General features: G+C 35.1%; 1 protein-coding gene across 3 annotated transcripts in view; it reads left to right on the top strand.

Moving 5' to 3' along the window:
- The window catches only part of TCF12 (transcription factor 12), a 424,142-nt gene that overhangs the window by 205,508 nt on the left and 201,057 nt on the right, over nucleotides 1–17,577 (top strand). For all 3 annotated transcript variants that reach the window (XM_036737190.1, XM_036737189.1, XM_036737191.1), the window contains exon 5: nucleotides 16,431–16,533. In XM_036737190.1, coding sequence (XP_036593085.1) covers nucleotides 16,431–16,533 — 103 coding nt within the window. The remainder of the gene's footprint in view (nucleotides 1–16,430; nucleotides 16,534–17,577) is intronic.

Genomic DNA, 17,577 nt, shown 5'->3' with positions numbered 1-17,577 from the left:
TAAAAACCTTTGAAAAGTTAAGGGGATCAGGTTATTGACCCCTTATTATCTGGCATGCTGTCTCATAGGGAAAGGCAGTGATGGGGTGCTAATTCTGAAGAGCAGGGGTAGGGATGTGTTGATTTATTGGCTTTTGTGAACAGGCCAACAACTATTGCAAGCAGTAGAAGGTCTGTATATTGGCAGTCACTGACATACATGCCAGTGAGAGAAAACCTTCAGGATATTTTTGAAAATTAGACGTTGAATTGTCAACCCTTGGCTTAACTGCTTAAGTTCATTTATAGACCTCTTATTGTTTTTTTAATCACATTTTAAAAATCTTCTCTGCTGCATGTTTTAGAATGAAACATATATAGCAGGGAAATTCTACTGAATTCATGAACACTATACGAAGACTCCATCAATCACCAAGTGTTTATTAAGCAACTACTATGAGCCAGATACTGTGCTGGGTGTACAAGTATACTTGTATACTTGGAGATACAAGCACAGAAAATCAAAAAAGTAAACAATTCTAAGCAATAAGAAGTAAAAATAAAAAATACACGCAACAAAAAACATAAAGTGAATAAATTCATATGGACATAGTAGTAAAGATAAGGTAGTTTTGGAAGGATGCCCCTAGCAGAGTTGTTTGAGTAGGGGAGGGTTGGAGCTGCACTGAAGGAAAACCCAATTAGGATGATATTGCAAATAATCTAGGCAAGAGATGATGGGGGCATGAACTAAGGGAGTAAATACTTAAATGGAGAGAAGAGGTTCGGTGCAAGAGATGTTTGTAAGAGAGAAACAGCAAGAGTTGGCAAATAATTGGATATACGGGGTGAGGGTGGGTGAGGAGTTGGAGATAATGCCAAGAATATGAACCTAAGACTTTGGACGGAGGGTGGTGTCTTCCACAGAAGGAAAGTTTAGAAGAGGGGAGATTTATGGGGAAAGATGCGTTCAGTTTTACATATGTAGAGTTGAAGATGTCTTGAATGTCTAGTAGGCAATTGGTGATCTGGTCCTAAAGTTCAGAGAAAAGACTGGGACTGGATGGCTAAATGTATTGATGCGGGAGTCACTTACAGTAGAGATAATACTTAAATATGTAGTAGATGATATGAGGTTACTAAGGGAACACAGAGAGAAAAGAGCTGAAGGTTCAGGATAAAACCTCAGGGAACACCCATAATTAGGGAGCCTGATGAGGGTGATATGCTAGCAAAGGAGATTGAGAAGGGACATACGGCTGTCACTATGCCAGGAGACAGCGTGTTAAAATACTCACTGGACTTAATTTGGGATGTTAACCTAATTTACTAGTTCTCTTAGCTTACTAGGTGTGTGATGGTAGCAAGTCTTGTTGTTGTTATTATTGTCAAGTCATTTTCTATTCAACTTTTAGAATATTTACTAATCTAATACAATAAAGTTTTATTAAATACCTACTGTGTACTACAGTCTACTGTTACAAAGCCAGAGAAGCTTATCTTCAGTTGAGGAAAACATAAGTATGGATGTCTCGAAAGTCTTAGTGCAGTTTTAACCTGTAATAACTTAAAACCATACTGGCTTTTGGGATGCTGTATATATTTTCAGCAAGTCATTTATTCATAGAATACATGTATATAATTATGCAGATACTATGATTGATTCATTTGAAAATATGGTTGATTTATGATACCAAGAGGAAAAAAAAGGAGTTAGCTTGTTATTAAAGTTATTTAATAATGAATTTCCTACTTCAGTATATGGTGAGTCACCTATCCCTGGACATATTCAAGCAGAGGCTAGATGGCTGCTTGTTAGAGATATACAGGCAACTTCATTTTTAGACAGAGATTCAGATTAGTTAACTCTAGAATCCTATAGTTCTATGTTAAAAATTTGGAGCTTGTCAGGAAGACTAGAGGGCCCTTGGAAAGTTACTTGGTTTTTTTAAATTTTTTTTCATGGCTGCTTTTCCCCAAATGTAGATTTTAAAAGGTAAACATGTAATTATGATTTAGATATATCTGAATTTAATTTGATCTGGAGTGTCAGGAAAATTACTAGAAATGAAGGAATTCCTAACAGAAAATAAATGCACAGAAGAAATGAGTGCTATAAAAGCATTTTAAATTTGAAATGTATTCAGATTATTGATATAGACCAGAAATAATTTAACAAAGCAAAACAATCATGATATTCAAGAAACCCTTTTAAAATTCTCTAGTCAGAAGGAGGAGAGACAGTTTCACAAGGGAGTAGTTTCGCCCTGATTCTGCTAGTCATCTGTATATTCTAGGTTGGCAGGGGGTAGGAATAATACAACAGTTAGAGAGATAAGATTTCTGATGATTTTGAAGTCATAGAAATATTATTTCTTCACCATCACTTTTTAAATGGAAATTTCTTTATTAAAAGGATAATTTTGCAATTTGGGGTATTTTTTAAAACTATCTTTATAAACCTAAAGTCATTTTTGTTAGTTTAGGAACATAGGTATTATTTATTCTTTGGTTACCTCACTTTTTGAAAAAAAAATTTCGTATAGTAAATGTAAAAACATTTATTTAGACAAGAATTTTTAAAAATCAAAATGGAATTATAAGCTGTTATGCTTTAAATAATCTAACATTTTAGTTTTTACCATTTTATAAGATTCGAGGACCAGAAGCCAAGACTACTGCTACTTAGATGTCAGAGGATTTGTGATCTCTTTAATTTGTTTATTCCCATCATCAGTTGATATCAAAATCCATTCACACATTCTTGTCTTGCGCATTTTTGTCCATGTTTTCCCACAGATCCCCTGCAGATGAGTTGCTCAGTATTCATGAGTATCAATGTAACACCAACATCCATGTTTTTTTTTTCCTTCACTTTCAGCACATCACTGACCTGCTTCCATTTCCTGTCATGCATTTCATGGATGATTGTATCCCTTATGCTACCATTTCCCATTTGATTCACCTACTGCATTTATTCTTTGTGTTTTTCCAAGAGTAATAACCATATTCATTTTGTGCTGGAGGGAAGCTTGGAGTTCATTTTTTTACCCTGAACAATTTCCCAAATATAATCCAGTACTTTTCTTCTTGTTCAGTTAGGGACCTAGCTCATTGTCCATCTGTACTATCTGTCCCACATGTATGTCATAGTCTCATTAATTTCTTTTTAGTGTGTGTGTGTGTGTGTGTGTGTGTGTATGTTACTAAGCCAGTCTTTTTTGAATAGTCGTAGATCTCCTTGAGGAAGCATTGTAATGTTCTGGGCTTGATTTAATCAATACAATGTGCTCATCAGATCTGGAGGACCTCACTGTAGATAGTGAATCCAAGTTTCTCTTCTGTTTGGAGGTCATCCTCCATGAGAGTAGCTAAAACCTTTGTAAAGTATAAGTCTCCTTGTTTTATGCCTCATTTAATTTTAACAATCAGAGAGTTGTTGAACCAAATTATCCCTCTAGTTGCGTTTATCAAGGAATATTGTATGAACTTAGCATGTGCAGGTGGGATGAATTATTGGAAGAGAGCCTCTATAGCTCCATTTTGTCTGACAGAGTCAAATGTGCTTTTTAAAACCAGTGAACAGTAGGATCTTGTATTTTCTGCACTTTTCCGTCACTTGTGTCACTATAAAGATGTGAACTTCAGTAGGCCATTCTTATAAAGAAGGTAGGTAACATTGGTAGTATCGATGCACCATCAATTGCCTTTTAGGACTTTTCCCCCTATTTTTTCCATTTTCTCATTATCTTTGCTTCCCTGAGGTTGCTTGTCAAAAAAAAAAAAAAGACCACTCTCCTTTAAGATTGTGTTGCCTCCAGTAAGGATTTTCTCTGTAGATGCTTGACCATTGATTTGGCTGCTTTTCTCAACTTCATCCTAAATGCCACTTTTATGACTTTGTGTGGCATATTTGGGACTTTGTTGTTAGAATTAAAAATGGTAGCATCGCTCTTATTGATAGATAATTGTAGAAATGCTAATAAATCTGTTACATTTTCCCTCTATTTGTTTTCCTTCCAACTTCATCTGTGAATTCTCTTGGATTGCTTCAGATGCAGCTTGCCATATGCATTGTGTAGCTTTTCACTATTTTATGAAGCAATGCTGGTCCTAAACTACTTCTTTTCTTTGTATCATTTTACACATGAATTTGCATTCTGAGTTGTTGCTCTTCACTACCATGTTAGGTGTTTGCTAAGGCAGAAGGTTTGTTGTTTTTGTTTTTGCCACTTCATTGTGGTCACTGCTTTATACCAGTTATTATTATGTAGAATTTATTAATTTCAAGATTACTATCTTTGTCTTTTCCATCATTTCCCATATTTTGGAGTTTATGGATTGTCAGGTAGGTTTATCTTCTCTTCTAATTTGATGCTAATTTTGACCTTTGCTCTTCCTGGTTGCTGGTTTGACTGTGCACAGACCTTGATTTTCTTATGATTGTCACTGGAAGTTTCCACAAAGTCCTGTTCTTGTCCCTCATCATACCATGTAGGTGACACTGGAGTCTCCAAGGTTAGGCAAGCAAAACATGAACTCTCACAGGTTCTACCAAACTAAAAAGGTGCTACATCTCAACTGAGTAGAAGACTGATTCTGCTATCCAAGAACCAACTGAGAGTGATTATGGAGAGGTTCCTCACCAGGACATGGATCACTAGGTGATGGATTCTTTGGACATAGCAACCCATAAAACAGAAATGAAGCCAGGGGGCGGGGGAGGGAACCTCATGGTTTTGAATTGATTTTGTTCACATGAGAAACTGTCAGCATTATGCCAATTTAAAGAAAATTATGTTTTTTAGATTTAATGTTCTCCATGGTAATCAAGAGGCTGATTTTCAGAAAAAGTACTAAAAAAAAAAGGAATTTCTGAAAACCAGAATTGATCACAATTTTGGTGATAGGAAATTTTGTTTATTTTTGTTTTCTGAGCTATCACTCTCTACATAGTTTCTGCTTGTGTAATTTTTATTTTCTTTATGTATTATGTGGTATCTTAGAAAGAGCAGTGGATTTGAAACCAGAGGACCTAAACTCTTGGCTCTGCTATTGGCCAAGTTCCTTCACCTTTCTGGGGCTCACTTTCTTTATCTGGATTGTATCAGATGATCTTTAAAAGGCCTTTTATTCAGCTTTGTTTTTGAAAATAATTACTTTTTTATGAGTTCCAGTTTTAATGAGGAACTTAGAAAAATACTTTTACCTAGAGTATCATATTATGTAGATTAAGGACAGTCATGGAATTTTGAATGTAAGAGTCACGTTTGTATCTATAGGTCCTACTATTTTCATAAGAAATAAATTTTTTAAAAAAACTTTTCTTTGAGAGGAAAAATTCTGCCTGATGGTTAATTATGATTTCCTTAGGTAATCAAAATGTTAAGTCATCTAAAACACAATTTCATGTGTTACCATGTGCAAGTCACTTAACCTCTGTGAGCCTCAGTTTCTCAATTTGTAAATGGGCTAAGCAACCTATTAAGTACTTACCTCAAAGGGCTATTGTAAGTACCAAATGAGAAAAGATATTTAAATTTTTATTGTAAATCTTAAAAAAGTTATTTGTAAATTTTAGTCTATTTGGTATTTTCAATTCAGACACATTTAAACATTTCCTTCAGTGGTGAGTTAGACTCATAATTCCTTAGTGTATTTCACTTTCACAGATCCTGGAGGGAAAGAGGTTCCAGCTTCCTTCCACCTCTGAACTGTGCAAACATTCTCTTCCTCCTCTTCAACTTGAACATTTTGAACAAGCAGCACATTACTTTCCTTGTTTCTATTCTCTACAGAAATAAATGGATGCTACTGCTACTAGGCCCTCTTCACTCCCAATCCTTTGAGACCTAGTCAGGAGAACAAGAACATACCCACCAAACTCCAGATAAAACAAGAGGAAGCAAAGAAGACATTTAATCTAAGGTCCCTTCCAGCTCTGTCTATAATACTGTGATCCTTCATCCTTTTCTTTTTTTACTATTAATTTTTTTACACATTCATTTCCAAATATATCCTTTCCCCTTACCCTACCTTGTGAGCCATCTCTTATTAAAAGTAAAAAATCAGTTGAGTAGTACTAAACATGTCATCAGAATCCAATTGTCTATGTGGCGTTTTACACCCATCGTCACTTACTTCTGCTGAGAAGCAAAGGGAGATACGTTTTCTCATTTCGTTTCAGATCCAAGCCTGTTCACTCATGTAATTCCATGTTGTTTCATTTTTTTTTGTTCTTTACGTTTGCTTTGTTGTGGTCATTGTATATGTTATCTTTCTGATTCTACTTTGCTTCAGTTTATATAAATTTTTTCCATGCTTCTCTGAATTCTTCATATTAAAATTTCTTGTGGCACAGTAATATTCCATTGCATTCATGTACTATAAATTTGCTGAGCTTCTACTTTGTTTCTGTTTCTTTGCTACCAAAAAGAGTGTTGCTCTGAATATGTTGATTTTTATTGGACCTTTCTGTCTTTGCCCCTCTTAGGATATATGCTAAACAGTGGAGTCTCTATGTTAAAGGGTATGGACATTTAAGTGACTTTTAAAGCAAAATTCCAAATAGTTTTGTGAATTGGTTGGACAAATTCATATCTCCACCAATGCTGTATTATTGTGTCTTTCCTTCAGCAGCCTCAACCACATTAATAGCTATTTCAGCCTTTTGTTACATTTGAGAATCTGTTTGTTGGATTAGAATTTTTTTTTAATTTACACTTCTCTAATTTTTAATCATTTAAAACATTCTTTCATATAATTGTTAATAATTTGAAATTCTTTTGAAAATTGTTTGTGTCTTTTGACCACTGACTCATTAGAGAATTGCTTTTCATCTTACGTGTTTGTGTTCCCAACATATTTTGAATTTCAGACCCCGAGAGATAATTTGATAGAAACATTTTCCCACAATTTACAACTTCCCTTTTTGTCATAATCACATTGATTTTATTTGTACACAAGTCTTTCAGTTTTATATTTTTCATTTTTTTCTTACTGAAATAGTAGGCCCTCCAGACAGATGTGACTTTTAATTCAAAATTTATGAGTGACTTTCAACAGATCGTTGAACTGTCCTTAATTCACATAATATAGTATTCTGGGTAATTTTACATAAAAATCTTCCAATGGCATGGTTTTTAAGAAATCCTTATTGGGTGTTGGGGTAAGGGAATAGGAGAATAAGCAAGGCAAATAGAGGCCAAAAGTTCGTATTTGAACACCAGAGCTGTTTTGTTCTTCATCATTTTAAAAATATCCAAGCATTTTTAAATTTAAGAAAAAATAAATGCTCTAAGCAGAAAAGATGAATTTTCCTATTTTCTCTTCCTTCTCTTAAATTTTCTTCCATTTTGGTATTCACATATCTCTAATCTAATTAATTATCATTATTATTTATATTAGCATTGTGAAACAGAGGTGAGTAAGAAGAATAGATAGAATTTATATTCTCAAACTATAGGCTAAACATTGTCTTAGAGTTGAATATGGTAAGGAGAAAAATTAATACCTTCCTCAATTCATCTTTACCCTATGTGTTCCATTATATCCACCTTTAACCAAAAGTCACTGGGACTATTAAATGTAAGTCTCTCTTGGCTCATTACCAGGTGGTGGTTGATTCATAGTTGCCTCATCTGTGTGGATTGGTTCAAAGTAATTAAGTGAATTTTTCAAATTCATATTTACTACTTCTCTTCAACTAGCTCAGAGAGTTCTTTAACTGGAGTCCATGGATAGATAGATGAATTGTTCTGGTGTCAGATGTGAAACATGAATGCTGATGTGAAAAAACTACATTTTATTTCAATTGATTTCCTTTGTTTATGCAGTTTATTTTATTTTATGCATTTATAAACAATATTCTGAGAAGGAAGGGCTCCATAGGCTTCAGCATACTACTGGAGGGGTCCATGGCTCCAAAAAAAATGTTAAGAACCTATGGGTCACTCTCTTGATCTAAGGAGTAGATCCTAACTATCCATTGTATGATGACTTGGAAAGATCAGTTTCCTTTTACTGGTAAATTACTGAAGAACTGTGGTAGCTTCCTTTGAAATTACATTTTCTTGCTCCTTTCACTTCTGAAACTAACAATTTAAGGGATCCTGAGGATGATTCCTTTGGGTTAAAGGGTGTTGCCTTGTGTTCTTCTGTTTGTTTCCTTAGTAATAATAGGAATATTTCATATTAAGATATCAGTCAATTAAAAAAGAATATATTAAGCACTTAGTATGCACCAGAAAGGCACTTAATAGTCCCTGCCCTCAAGGAGCTTGTATTTCTTTGGGGGAGACAACATACAAATAATTTGATGATATGTGTGTGTGTGTGTGTATGTATGTATGTATGTATATATATATATGTATATTATAAATGGATAGTAATCTCAAAGGGAAGCCACTAGCAATAGGAGGAACTGAGAAAGGTTTCTTTCACTGGGTGGAATTTGAACTGAGTCTTGAGGGAAAGCAGGGATACCAGGAGAATGTTGAGGAGGGAGAGCATTCTAGTCATAGGAGAGAGTCAGTAAGGAAAGGCATGGAGTTGGGATATGGAGTATTCTTTTTGAAGAACTGCAATTAAGTTAGTTTCACTGCATTGTAGAGTGCTTGAGGAAAATAAGGTATTAGAAGACTGGAAAGATAGAAAAGGACTTGGAAAGATTGTAAAGGACTTTAAATCAAGCATTTAAAGAAGTTTAAACTGGTTACAGGATTGAGTCAAAGAATCCAAGTCCTTAGGAGGGGAGTTAGTCTTTTTTATGGTTTACCAATCTCTCCTCAAGTTTCTTCTAGCCCATTTCCCAAACTGCTCCTTTGCATTTATCTTGTTCTCCCTTAAGATTATAGTTATTTATGTCCTGGTCTTCCCTTCCCCAATATCATTAGACTGCATCCTTGATAGCTTGGTCTGTGTTTTATCTCTCTTTGTATCCCTAATGCCTATCACATAGACATTTAATAAATATTTACTGAATCGAATTGATTTTAAAAGATAATGTTAAGGGAAAGAACCAAAGTATTTTACTAAAGCAAGAAATCAGTAAAAATTCTGCTCTGTGACATTAGAGATCTAGTTATGTACAGAGTCTTCCATGTGTAGTTCTTAAATACTGTCTCGTAGCCTAAAATACTTTTAAAAATGTTTTTAAGGGACTTTCTTAGAAAGCTACAGGTTTTATACAGTATCACTACTCTCAAATCTCTAACATGCTTCCACGTTTCACTTAAGCTAAATGATATATATGTAAATGAGATAATCACTCATGCTTCATAGAAAACTCTAATTTTAGCATGATCTTTTATTTAAATATGAAGAATATTTCAAGGTATCCATTGTATTAACCTTCTTTTAGAATGGTAAAAGAAGTTTTGTTATAGTATATTGGAATTTGCATTAGAGTTGGAGCCCTACAGAAGCAATATAAGAATAGTGTGTATCACTATTGAATGACTTGTCTCCAGTTTTTGTGAGCAAATAATGTGACCTTTTCATTACACATAGAGAAAGCAAAGTATAAAGATTATGGCTTTGTGGTATTGTAGGAAAAGCCCTGCAGTAGAAGATCTGGCTTTTAGCCCTCAATATGCCATTAACTTTTACCTCTGGTCTTCATCTCAAAAGTGAGGGGATTGGAATAGAAGATATTTAAGATCTCTTCCAGCTCTAAAATTTGATGGAATAATCAGTGAGGAATTTAAGGGTACGATTTTCTATTCTTACTACTAAGATACAATTTCTTAGGGCTCATGACGATCTTTGATTTTACCACTAGCAAAGAACTTTAAGCAAAGAAAGTATAATCATGTGGGATCCCTTGTCTGGAAGTCAGTCTGTGAAGAAAGGAAGAAAACCATAGTGGAGTGGGTAAAGTTTATAATGACTTAGAAGAATAAAATTTAACTTTTGCATCCCAGCTCCGACATTTACTGGTTGTGACTATGGGCAAGATGATGAAGTAGATAGAGCCCTGTAGTCTGGAAGACGAATTCAGATTCAGTCTTAGACATTTAACTAGCTATGTGACTCTTAGCAAGTCACTTAACCTCTTTCTACCTCAATTAACTCATCTGTAAAAATGGTCATAATAATTGCATCTACATCTCAGAGTTGTTGTGAGGATGAAATGTAATACTGTTTGTAAAGCATTTTCCAAAGCTGAAAGCTATATATAAATGCTACTGGTGATGATGATCTCAGTTTTCTTGTCTGAAGAATTTGTCTCCAGGGCTTGACATGAAGAAATCTCTTCATAAACTTCAAAGCACTAATCAAATATGAGCTATTACTACTATTATAGCCATGGCATAATTGATCAGTTAACAAGTATTTTTAAAGGTATTATGCAGTAGTCACCAAAAGGAAATAAAAACAAAAATAAAATAGTTAATACACTCAAAGAGCTTATATTCTATGGGGGAAACACATACATGTATGTATACATTCTTATGTATACATACACACCCATATACACCTAGCCATGCATGTGCACATACATGTGCAAAATATCCAAAAAAAGAAATATAAGATTATTTAGGATGGGAGACACTAGCACTTGGGTGGGGATCAGGAAAGGCCTCAAGATGGCCCTTCTTTGAGCGTGGCCTTTGAAGAAAACTAAGGATTTTAAGAGGCAGAGCTAAAGAGAGGGAGTACATTTCAGGAATAGGGATGGTATGTGCAAGGCAAGATGGAGGTGAAGTTCATTTGTGAGGAACAGCAAGAAGTTTAGCTGAACTCTTTAGAGCACACAGAATGGAATAATATATAATAATATTGGAAAGGTAGATTGGAACAAAAATGTGGAGAGTTTTAAATGCCAAACAAAAGAGTTTAGATTTGATCCTAGAGGTATTAGGGAGCCACTGTGTTTATTGAGTAGGAGTTGTGTGTTTGTCCTTCATTCTTGAAGAGGACCATGACATCAGGGAAATGATGACATGACTTGCAGTTGACTTTGATTGGAGTGAAGGAGGACTGATCCAGTGGGGAATGACATGATGAGATCTTGCTTTAGAGTAATCACTTTGGCATCTAAGTTAAATGGATTGGAGTAGAAAGAGATTTGAAGCAGGAAAGGGCCTAAAGTAGGATGGTGGCCCTATGAGTAGGTAGAGGGGGATTGATGGGAGGCAGAAACATTGAAACTTGGAGGCTGATTGAATTTAAGGAATAAGGTGAAGTGAGGGGTCAAGGTTGGGAATCTTGATGACTGAAAGGAAGGATAATTGTACATGTGGAAGAGGAGTAGATTTGGGGAGAAAGGAGATAAGTTCTGTTTTAAACATTTTAAGATTAAAATGACTCAGTATCTCCAAAAGAGAATTCATTTCCTTTCTCTCCAAGTATATCCATCTTTCTGCTCTCTACCCCATAAATCCAATTACCTTCCAATTCCAATAGGTGATAGCTGGAGCTCAGGAGAGAAGCTGTGGCTGGATATATAAATCTTGTAGCATCAGCATAGAGAGCATAATTAAATCCTAGGATTTAGAGCTGGAAAGGACTTAGGAGATCATCTAGCTTGAGGTCCTTATTTTGCAGGCAAGGAAACTGAGGCCCAGAGAGGTTGTAATTTATCAACAGTTACATAAATAGGGTTCCTAGCTGACAGTCCATCACTTCTTCTGTTATACCAACATTCATCTGTTCTGTATCTCACTGTAGCAGATTAATTTAGTTCTCCTACAAAAAAATTGCATCTTAAGAAGCCTTAACCCATTTTCTTTTTCAAATATTTCAAGATTATTTGCACAAAATCAATTTTTAAAAATTTTACAGGAGTTTTCTTATTAGAAGTTAGGCTGTATTAGCAAAAGTCAGAGTAAATGAGCCCTGGCCTTAGAGGGCTGCTCTGTTGATGCTGCCCTATTTATCATTTGGAAGAAATAAGAAAATTTAAATTAAGGCTATTTAAAATCAATTAGGAAGATTTTTGTCCTATTGAAGTTGTAGCCATAGCAAAGAGGAGGACAGATTTAGCTTTCTTTTATTTTTCTCCTTATGTTACGTGTATTTTGTTTATTTGATGGAAAAGTTTTGATTGATAATGTTCACTTTGAAGAAGATTAAAAAAAGCTATCAGTGTTGATGGATCACCTAGGTCTTCTTGTCTTATTAGTAGGCAGGGATTAATGTTTGTAACTTTCTACACAATGAAATGAGCAGAGGGATGAGTATGGAACACTTATATATTTCATAATTCCCCAAGGCTTTTATGAACTATTCTTCATTCGTGTGTGAGACCATTTAATATTTGAAAATAAAAAATTAAATTAATTTAAACTCAATTCGTGTATAGTGTTGAACAGTTTCTCCTTATTCTCTCCATATGTGAGATTATTTTTATCAGTAATTAGTCTCTTGAGTGTATTTCATTTTTACCTCAAAATGGGAAGAGTAATTTACTAGTATGATATTTTGGAAATACTTTTATGGATGATGGCATGCTATGGAGAAAAAAAGCACAAAAATGTATGATTCAGGTAATATGTATCTGTTTTATATTTCCCATCCCTTATGTGCATAGATGCAGTAAAACCTCTTGTGCAAAATAACCAGTTTAATGGAAATGTCAATTTTATGAAATTAAAGTACCTATTAAGATTTTAATTTGTTGCCCCATAGTTTCAGAATTTTCTGGATAAAGAGCTATGGTAACACCTCTCTATATTTGAATACCTTTCTGAGGCTTTATAGCATGTGCTCATGTAGACTATCAAAGTTTGGGGGTTTAATAATTTTAATAGTTTAATACCAATAGATTCCAAAATAGAAATCATTTCCATGAATATAATCCAGCCCTATCATCTTCTTGGTTCTAGCTTCTTTTTTTCATTCTTCTTAACTCACTCAATCTTGCCTTCTAATTTTTTCCTGCCTTTAAAAGCAACTATTGTCTAGTCATTGAACCCCTTTGTCAGCTACATCACCAGCTCATTCATACTTCATCTTTCAACCAATGATGTCATTCACTCTGTTGCTCTGATTACTGCCTTCTTTTTTTCCTCCTCCCACCCCCAGCCCTGGCTCTGACTGCTGCCTTCTTTTTCTCCCCTCTCCCCTTCTACTAACTGTTGGTCACATTATATGCATTAACTAACCTTATTTGATGGCACTTGACTAAAGAGATTTCTTTAGAGGCTTTAAAGATACTGTAGTTGCTCTCAGGCCAAGTCAACCAGTCAAGTTCTTTCATATAGGGAGGGAGACATGCTATCTCACAAATACACTTTCCCTTCGTTGGTTATGTTAAAATTGGTAATATAGTTTATTTATCCAGTTCTGTTAGCTCTTGTTTGGTTGGAAAGAGATGCAGAGATTGTTTATACTTTCCCAAGGACTCCTCTGGAGGATTTCAATGTGACATTGATGATGGTGGCCATAACTACCAATTTTCCAGTGTTGAAACCAGTGCTCCAATATTTCTCTCTGGCAATAAGACAGAAATAGATTTCCAAACTGATTACCAATTTAAACATATGTAGGTAGCTGTAGCATGATGATGCAGATCAAAGTCTTTTCCAGGAGACTTTATTGTTCATAGATAGATTATATGCCTGACATAGTAGCTGTATTAGTCACTGTAAGTTATACATACTACCATCAGTGCAAAGGAAGGGAAACCCGTTGCATAGGGATAAAGTAAAACAATAAGTATTTCCCCAAATCATTTATATTAGACTTTGGCACTTATTGTATCAATGTTTTACGTACAGGCTACGTCACAAAGACTCCATTCATGTATTGTGGTAAATTGGTTCTAGTTCTCCCTTATGTGTGTCATTACTGGGGCCATTTTTGTGCTTCTGGTCTGTGTTCTCTCACCACCTCAGTCAGAATTAGGTCATAGCTGGGGTTTCATTTGGGCATTGGTGGTTTGTGACTTCTAATCTGATTGTGTCTCCTCTTCCACATTTTTATTGCAGAGTTCTAGTTAAATGTGTCTTTCTTTTCTTTCTCCTTTTTTTTCCTATTATAGTCAATAATATTTCCCTCTCCCCTCAGTAAAGGTACTGCATCCAAAATTAAATCATTTTTTATCAGTGGATGTATACATTCCCCTACCTTCCTCTCACCCAGCTGTACCACAGTAATTTTAGAAATTTACAAGTGTGTTGCAGAGCAGAAAAAATTGAGAAACTGTAATAAATACTGAATTTTTAAAAATCTTGTTTATGTTTTGTTTAAGATGATGCTGAAATTATTTTGTATCCCCTGAACTGACACTAAATTTTATGGGTGGGGAACATAGTACTGAAGCATTTGAGTTGGCAAAAGATAAGCTAGTTTGGAATTCTTAGATTTGCCATAGACAACCTATAGGACTTATCTAAATGTGTTTATTTGTAAATTGCTTATATTTATTTTGTACTCCTGTGCTTATTCAGAGGTATCCTAAGATTTTGGTTTGTTTTTAAAGCTTCTATAATGGTCTAGGTGTGGCTTAAGAACCAAGTTAATTATTTTTATTTTTATAAGTTTAAGGAATTCACAAGACAAAAATAATGCTTCTTATTGTCCATCAATATCACAAAGCATTTTGAAAATATCAACTCATTTATTCTCTCAGCACCCTCCAGCAATGAAAGGAAGACTGAGCAAATGTGGTGCACAGATAGCAGACACATTCTTATTGATATATTTTCTTGTTGTTGTTGGAATAGTTAGTTTTTAGATGATGATACAATGCCATAATTCAGTGAGCATTTTGCTGGTAATATTGTTCTATCCTGTATGTGTGTTTAAATAGGATGACAAGCATCAGCTAAGTATAAAATGTTAGTGTTTTCACTTGGTATTTTTGGCATGTTTGTTTCATACAACACAGAAGTAGAGAACATGTGGTGACCTTAGCGAGCAGCCATTCCACCTTTCTGGGCAGCTGCTGCTAGGAATTGCCTTTGTGACAGACGGGACCATGGTTGTGGTTACCAGAGGACACCCTCGTGGTCATAACCAAGTTATAAATGTCACCAACATTCTTTCTGAATGTCTATCACATGTGTATCAGTGATTCTAAAGTAGAAAAAATGAAACAAAGATTCATTGGGGAGTTAGGACTCCCAGAAGATTACTCTTAAACCAGCATAGCAGAAGGAGTTGTGACATGCATCCATAAGCAATTGCCGTTATTTGACAGTTATTTAGCCCTCAGTTCCTAGCCCTTTGGTTGAACTGACAGCACGCCTGCAAAGATAGTGAGGCCTGTTTCAGCCCCATTAATGTCGTCTTGAATGTTAGCCTGCAGTCTGGAAAATGATAAATGTTCAGTGATTGATGATTTTATAGTCCCAGGGGATTCTGGGTGGTTTCTGGTTGCTGAGAGCCAGAGCAATTTTCTCCTTTGCATGGGCCTCTTGCTGTCAGTTTTTCTAGCATTTTATCTGAGGGGTTAAAAAAAAAAGCAGGGTGTTTAGGTATATACGTCTCTACAACTTTTCTTTAATTGAATTAAAAGTATTCAACATCTTTTTTTTTTAAATTTTTTTAGAGATTAAAAACTATGCCTAGTGATTATAGTGTGAATACTTGGGCAATTTTAATTCATAAAGTTGTCATTTGGTTCAGATAACACCTAGTTCCAGGAAGATTTCAGTATTCTCCCTCTCTTCACTGCCCTATTCCAAAAAAGAAGTATATTTTGAAGGAACACTAATAATATCAGTCCTGAAATGACCAGACTGACTTTATTGTTTTTGCAGGGTGTAATTTCATTTTTCAGCTACTTTTTAAAAGATCAAGCTGTAGAGAAAAAGCTCCCCTTTTCCTTTTATATATAATCCCTAATTTCCCTGGGACTTTTTTTTTAACTGTATTAGCATGGGAGATTATGAATGGAATCTTGTTTTAAATTTTTTGTTTGTTAGGGAATAGGTCAAAAAACCAATTGGGAGTGCTGTTTAGTGCTTTTCAACAAAATTCTTAATTGCCTTACTTTTAATTAGAGGGAGCAAAGTGGCAAGGAATAAGCGAGGAAAGGAATGTAGGTATTTCACGGTATTTTTGTATCCATGATGATGTATTTTCTTATTCTCATTTTTTTGTGTGTTCAAACTTTTCCCTCTAGAAATGAAGTTTTTAAAGTTCATTGCAACAATATTTCCTAGTGTATGTAGTCTTTATGCCCCACCCCAGGTCTGGAATCCCTCACTCAACTACAGAAAATTATAAAATCATAGAATGTTGGTTTGGCAACAACCAATGTGACAAAAATGTTTTATGTGAAGAAACCTACAGAAATTTTTTTTCAGAGAAAAGTTCAACAGATACTTAGAAAACATTAATATGGTACATTTGCTATCGCATAGTGGGTTTTTTTTTAAATAAAACAATAAACAGAATGACCAATTGTTAAGTCTGTCTATTAATTAGGAGAGTGTCATTACACTCAATTAGCAGGACTGCCAAATAATCTCTTTAATACTCTGGTCTTTTTTTCCCTAGGGTTTTGCAGACAGCCCTCATTACAGTGATCACTTGAATGACAGTCGATTAGGGGCCCACGAAGGCTTGTCCCCGACACCTTTCATGAACTCAAATCTGATGGGTAAGTAGGTAATTCTCTGCAAGTAGCCCCCTCAAAGCCTCTTTGGTCAGAAAGAAACATTTTTCATCCCCTTGTCTCCGTGCAGCACATCAAGCATCTGGGAGTTTGTGAGTTTCTAGTAGCAACGGAGGGTTTCGCTCTACCGAGGGCTCTGCTGGTGGAGCTTGCTACTCCATAAAGGCCTGGCCTTCCCTTCACAAAGCATCATTGTCCTTGGTCTCAGAAAGGAGGAGGCAGTGTTATTGCTGATAGTTCTGCCAGAAGCTTGGTAAACAGGAGTGTCAAATAAGCTCCTTCTGTCTTTAGCAGAGAAGCACCATTTAAAAAAATTAAATGTTTTGGTATTTGTCTAAATGGGACCTGGGGAGGGGAAGGTGGGTATGGATGTGTGTTTACCTTGCTCCTGCAAAAGGAAAAGAAAACAACAGAATAGATCACTAAAGCTGATTTTACTTACTCTTGAACACATTTGTCACCAAAAAGCAAAATCTCTCAACTGCTCATTCATTTCTCATTCATTTAATATTACACAGAGACATTTCATTATTTGTTATGTGCACTTCACTTTGGCTCATGAAACAGTTTTTGTTCTGTAAAAATGAAGATTATATACCTAAGCATGTTATCTGTAAATGGTTTCTATACCAGTGGCATCTCCTGGCCATTTTTCCATTAACAATCCCCTTTTTCCTGGTGTCCTATTCCTTATGTAAAGGAGCATTGATCACGTCAAAACGGAGTGAAATATGCCAGATTTTTTAATGAAGTTTGATTGTTCCACTGGTTTCCCCCCCCTCGCTTTCTGAACGTTGTTATTTCTAACCTTGAGGAAAAGAGTATGTGTATAACTAACTACATTCTGTCTCCTAGTACCACATTTTTTCCCACTTCCCTAAAGTTGGGGCCTGAGAATATAACGTATTTGTTGTTGGGACAAAGACATAAGAGAGATAGATTTACTTTCTATAAGGAAAGCAATTGGTGTGATTGACATTGCTTGTATCACATATTCTGTTTCTTGTGGATGTGACCTATTTTGTGATC

Source organism: Trichosurus vulpecula, chromosome 8 (genome assembly GCF_011100635.1).
Source record: "Trichosurus vulpecula isolate mTriVul1 chromosome 8, mTriVul1.pri, whole genome shotgun sequence".
Classification (NCBI taxonomy): domain Eukaryota; kingdom Metazoa; phylum Chordata; class Mammalia; order Diprotodontia; family Phalangeridae; genus Trichosurus; species Trichosurus vulpecula.
The sequence above is the reverse complement of the archived record's forward strand: the minus strand, read 5'-3'. Positions and strand labels throughout refer to the sequence as shown.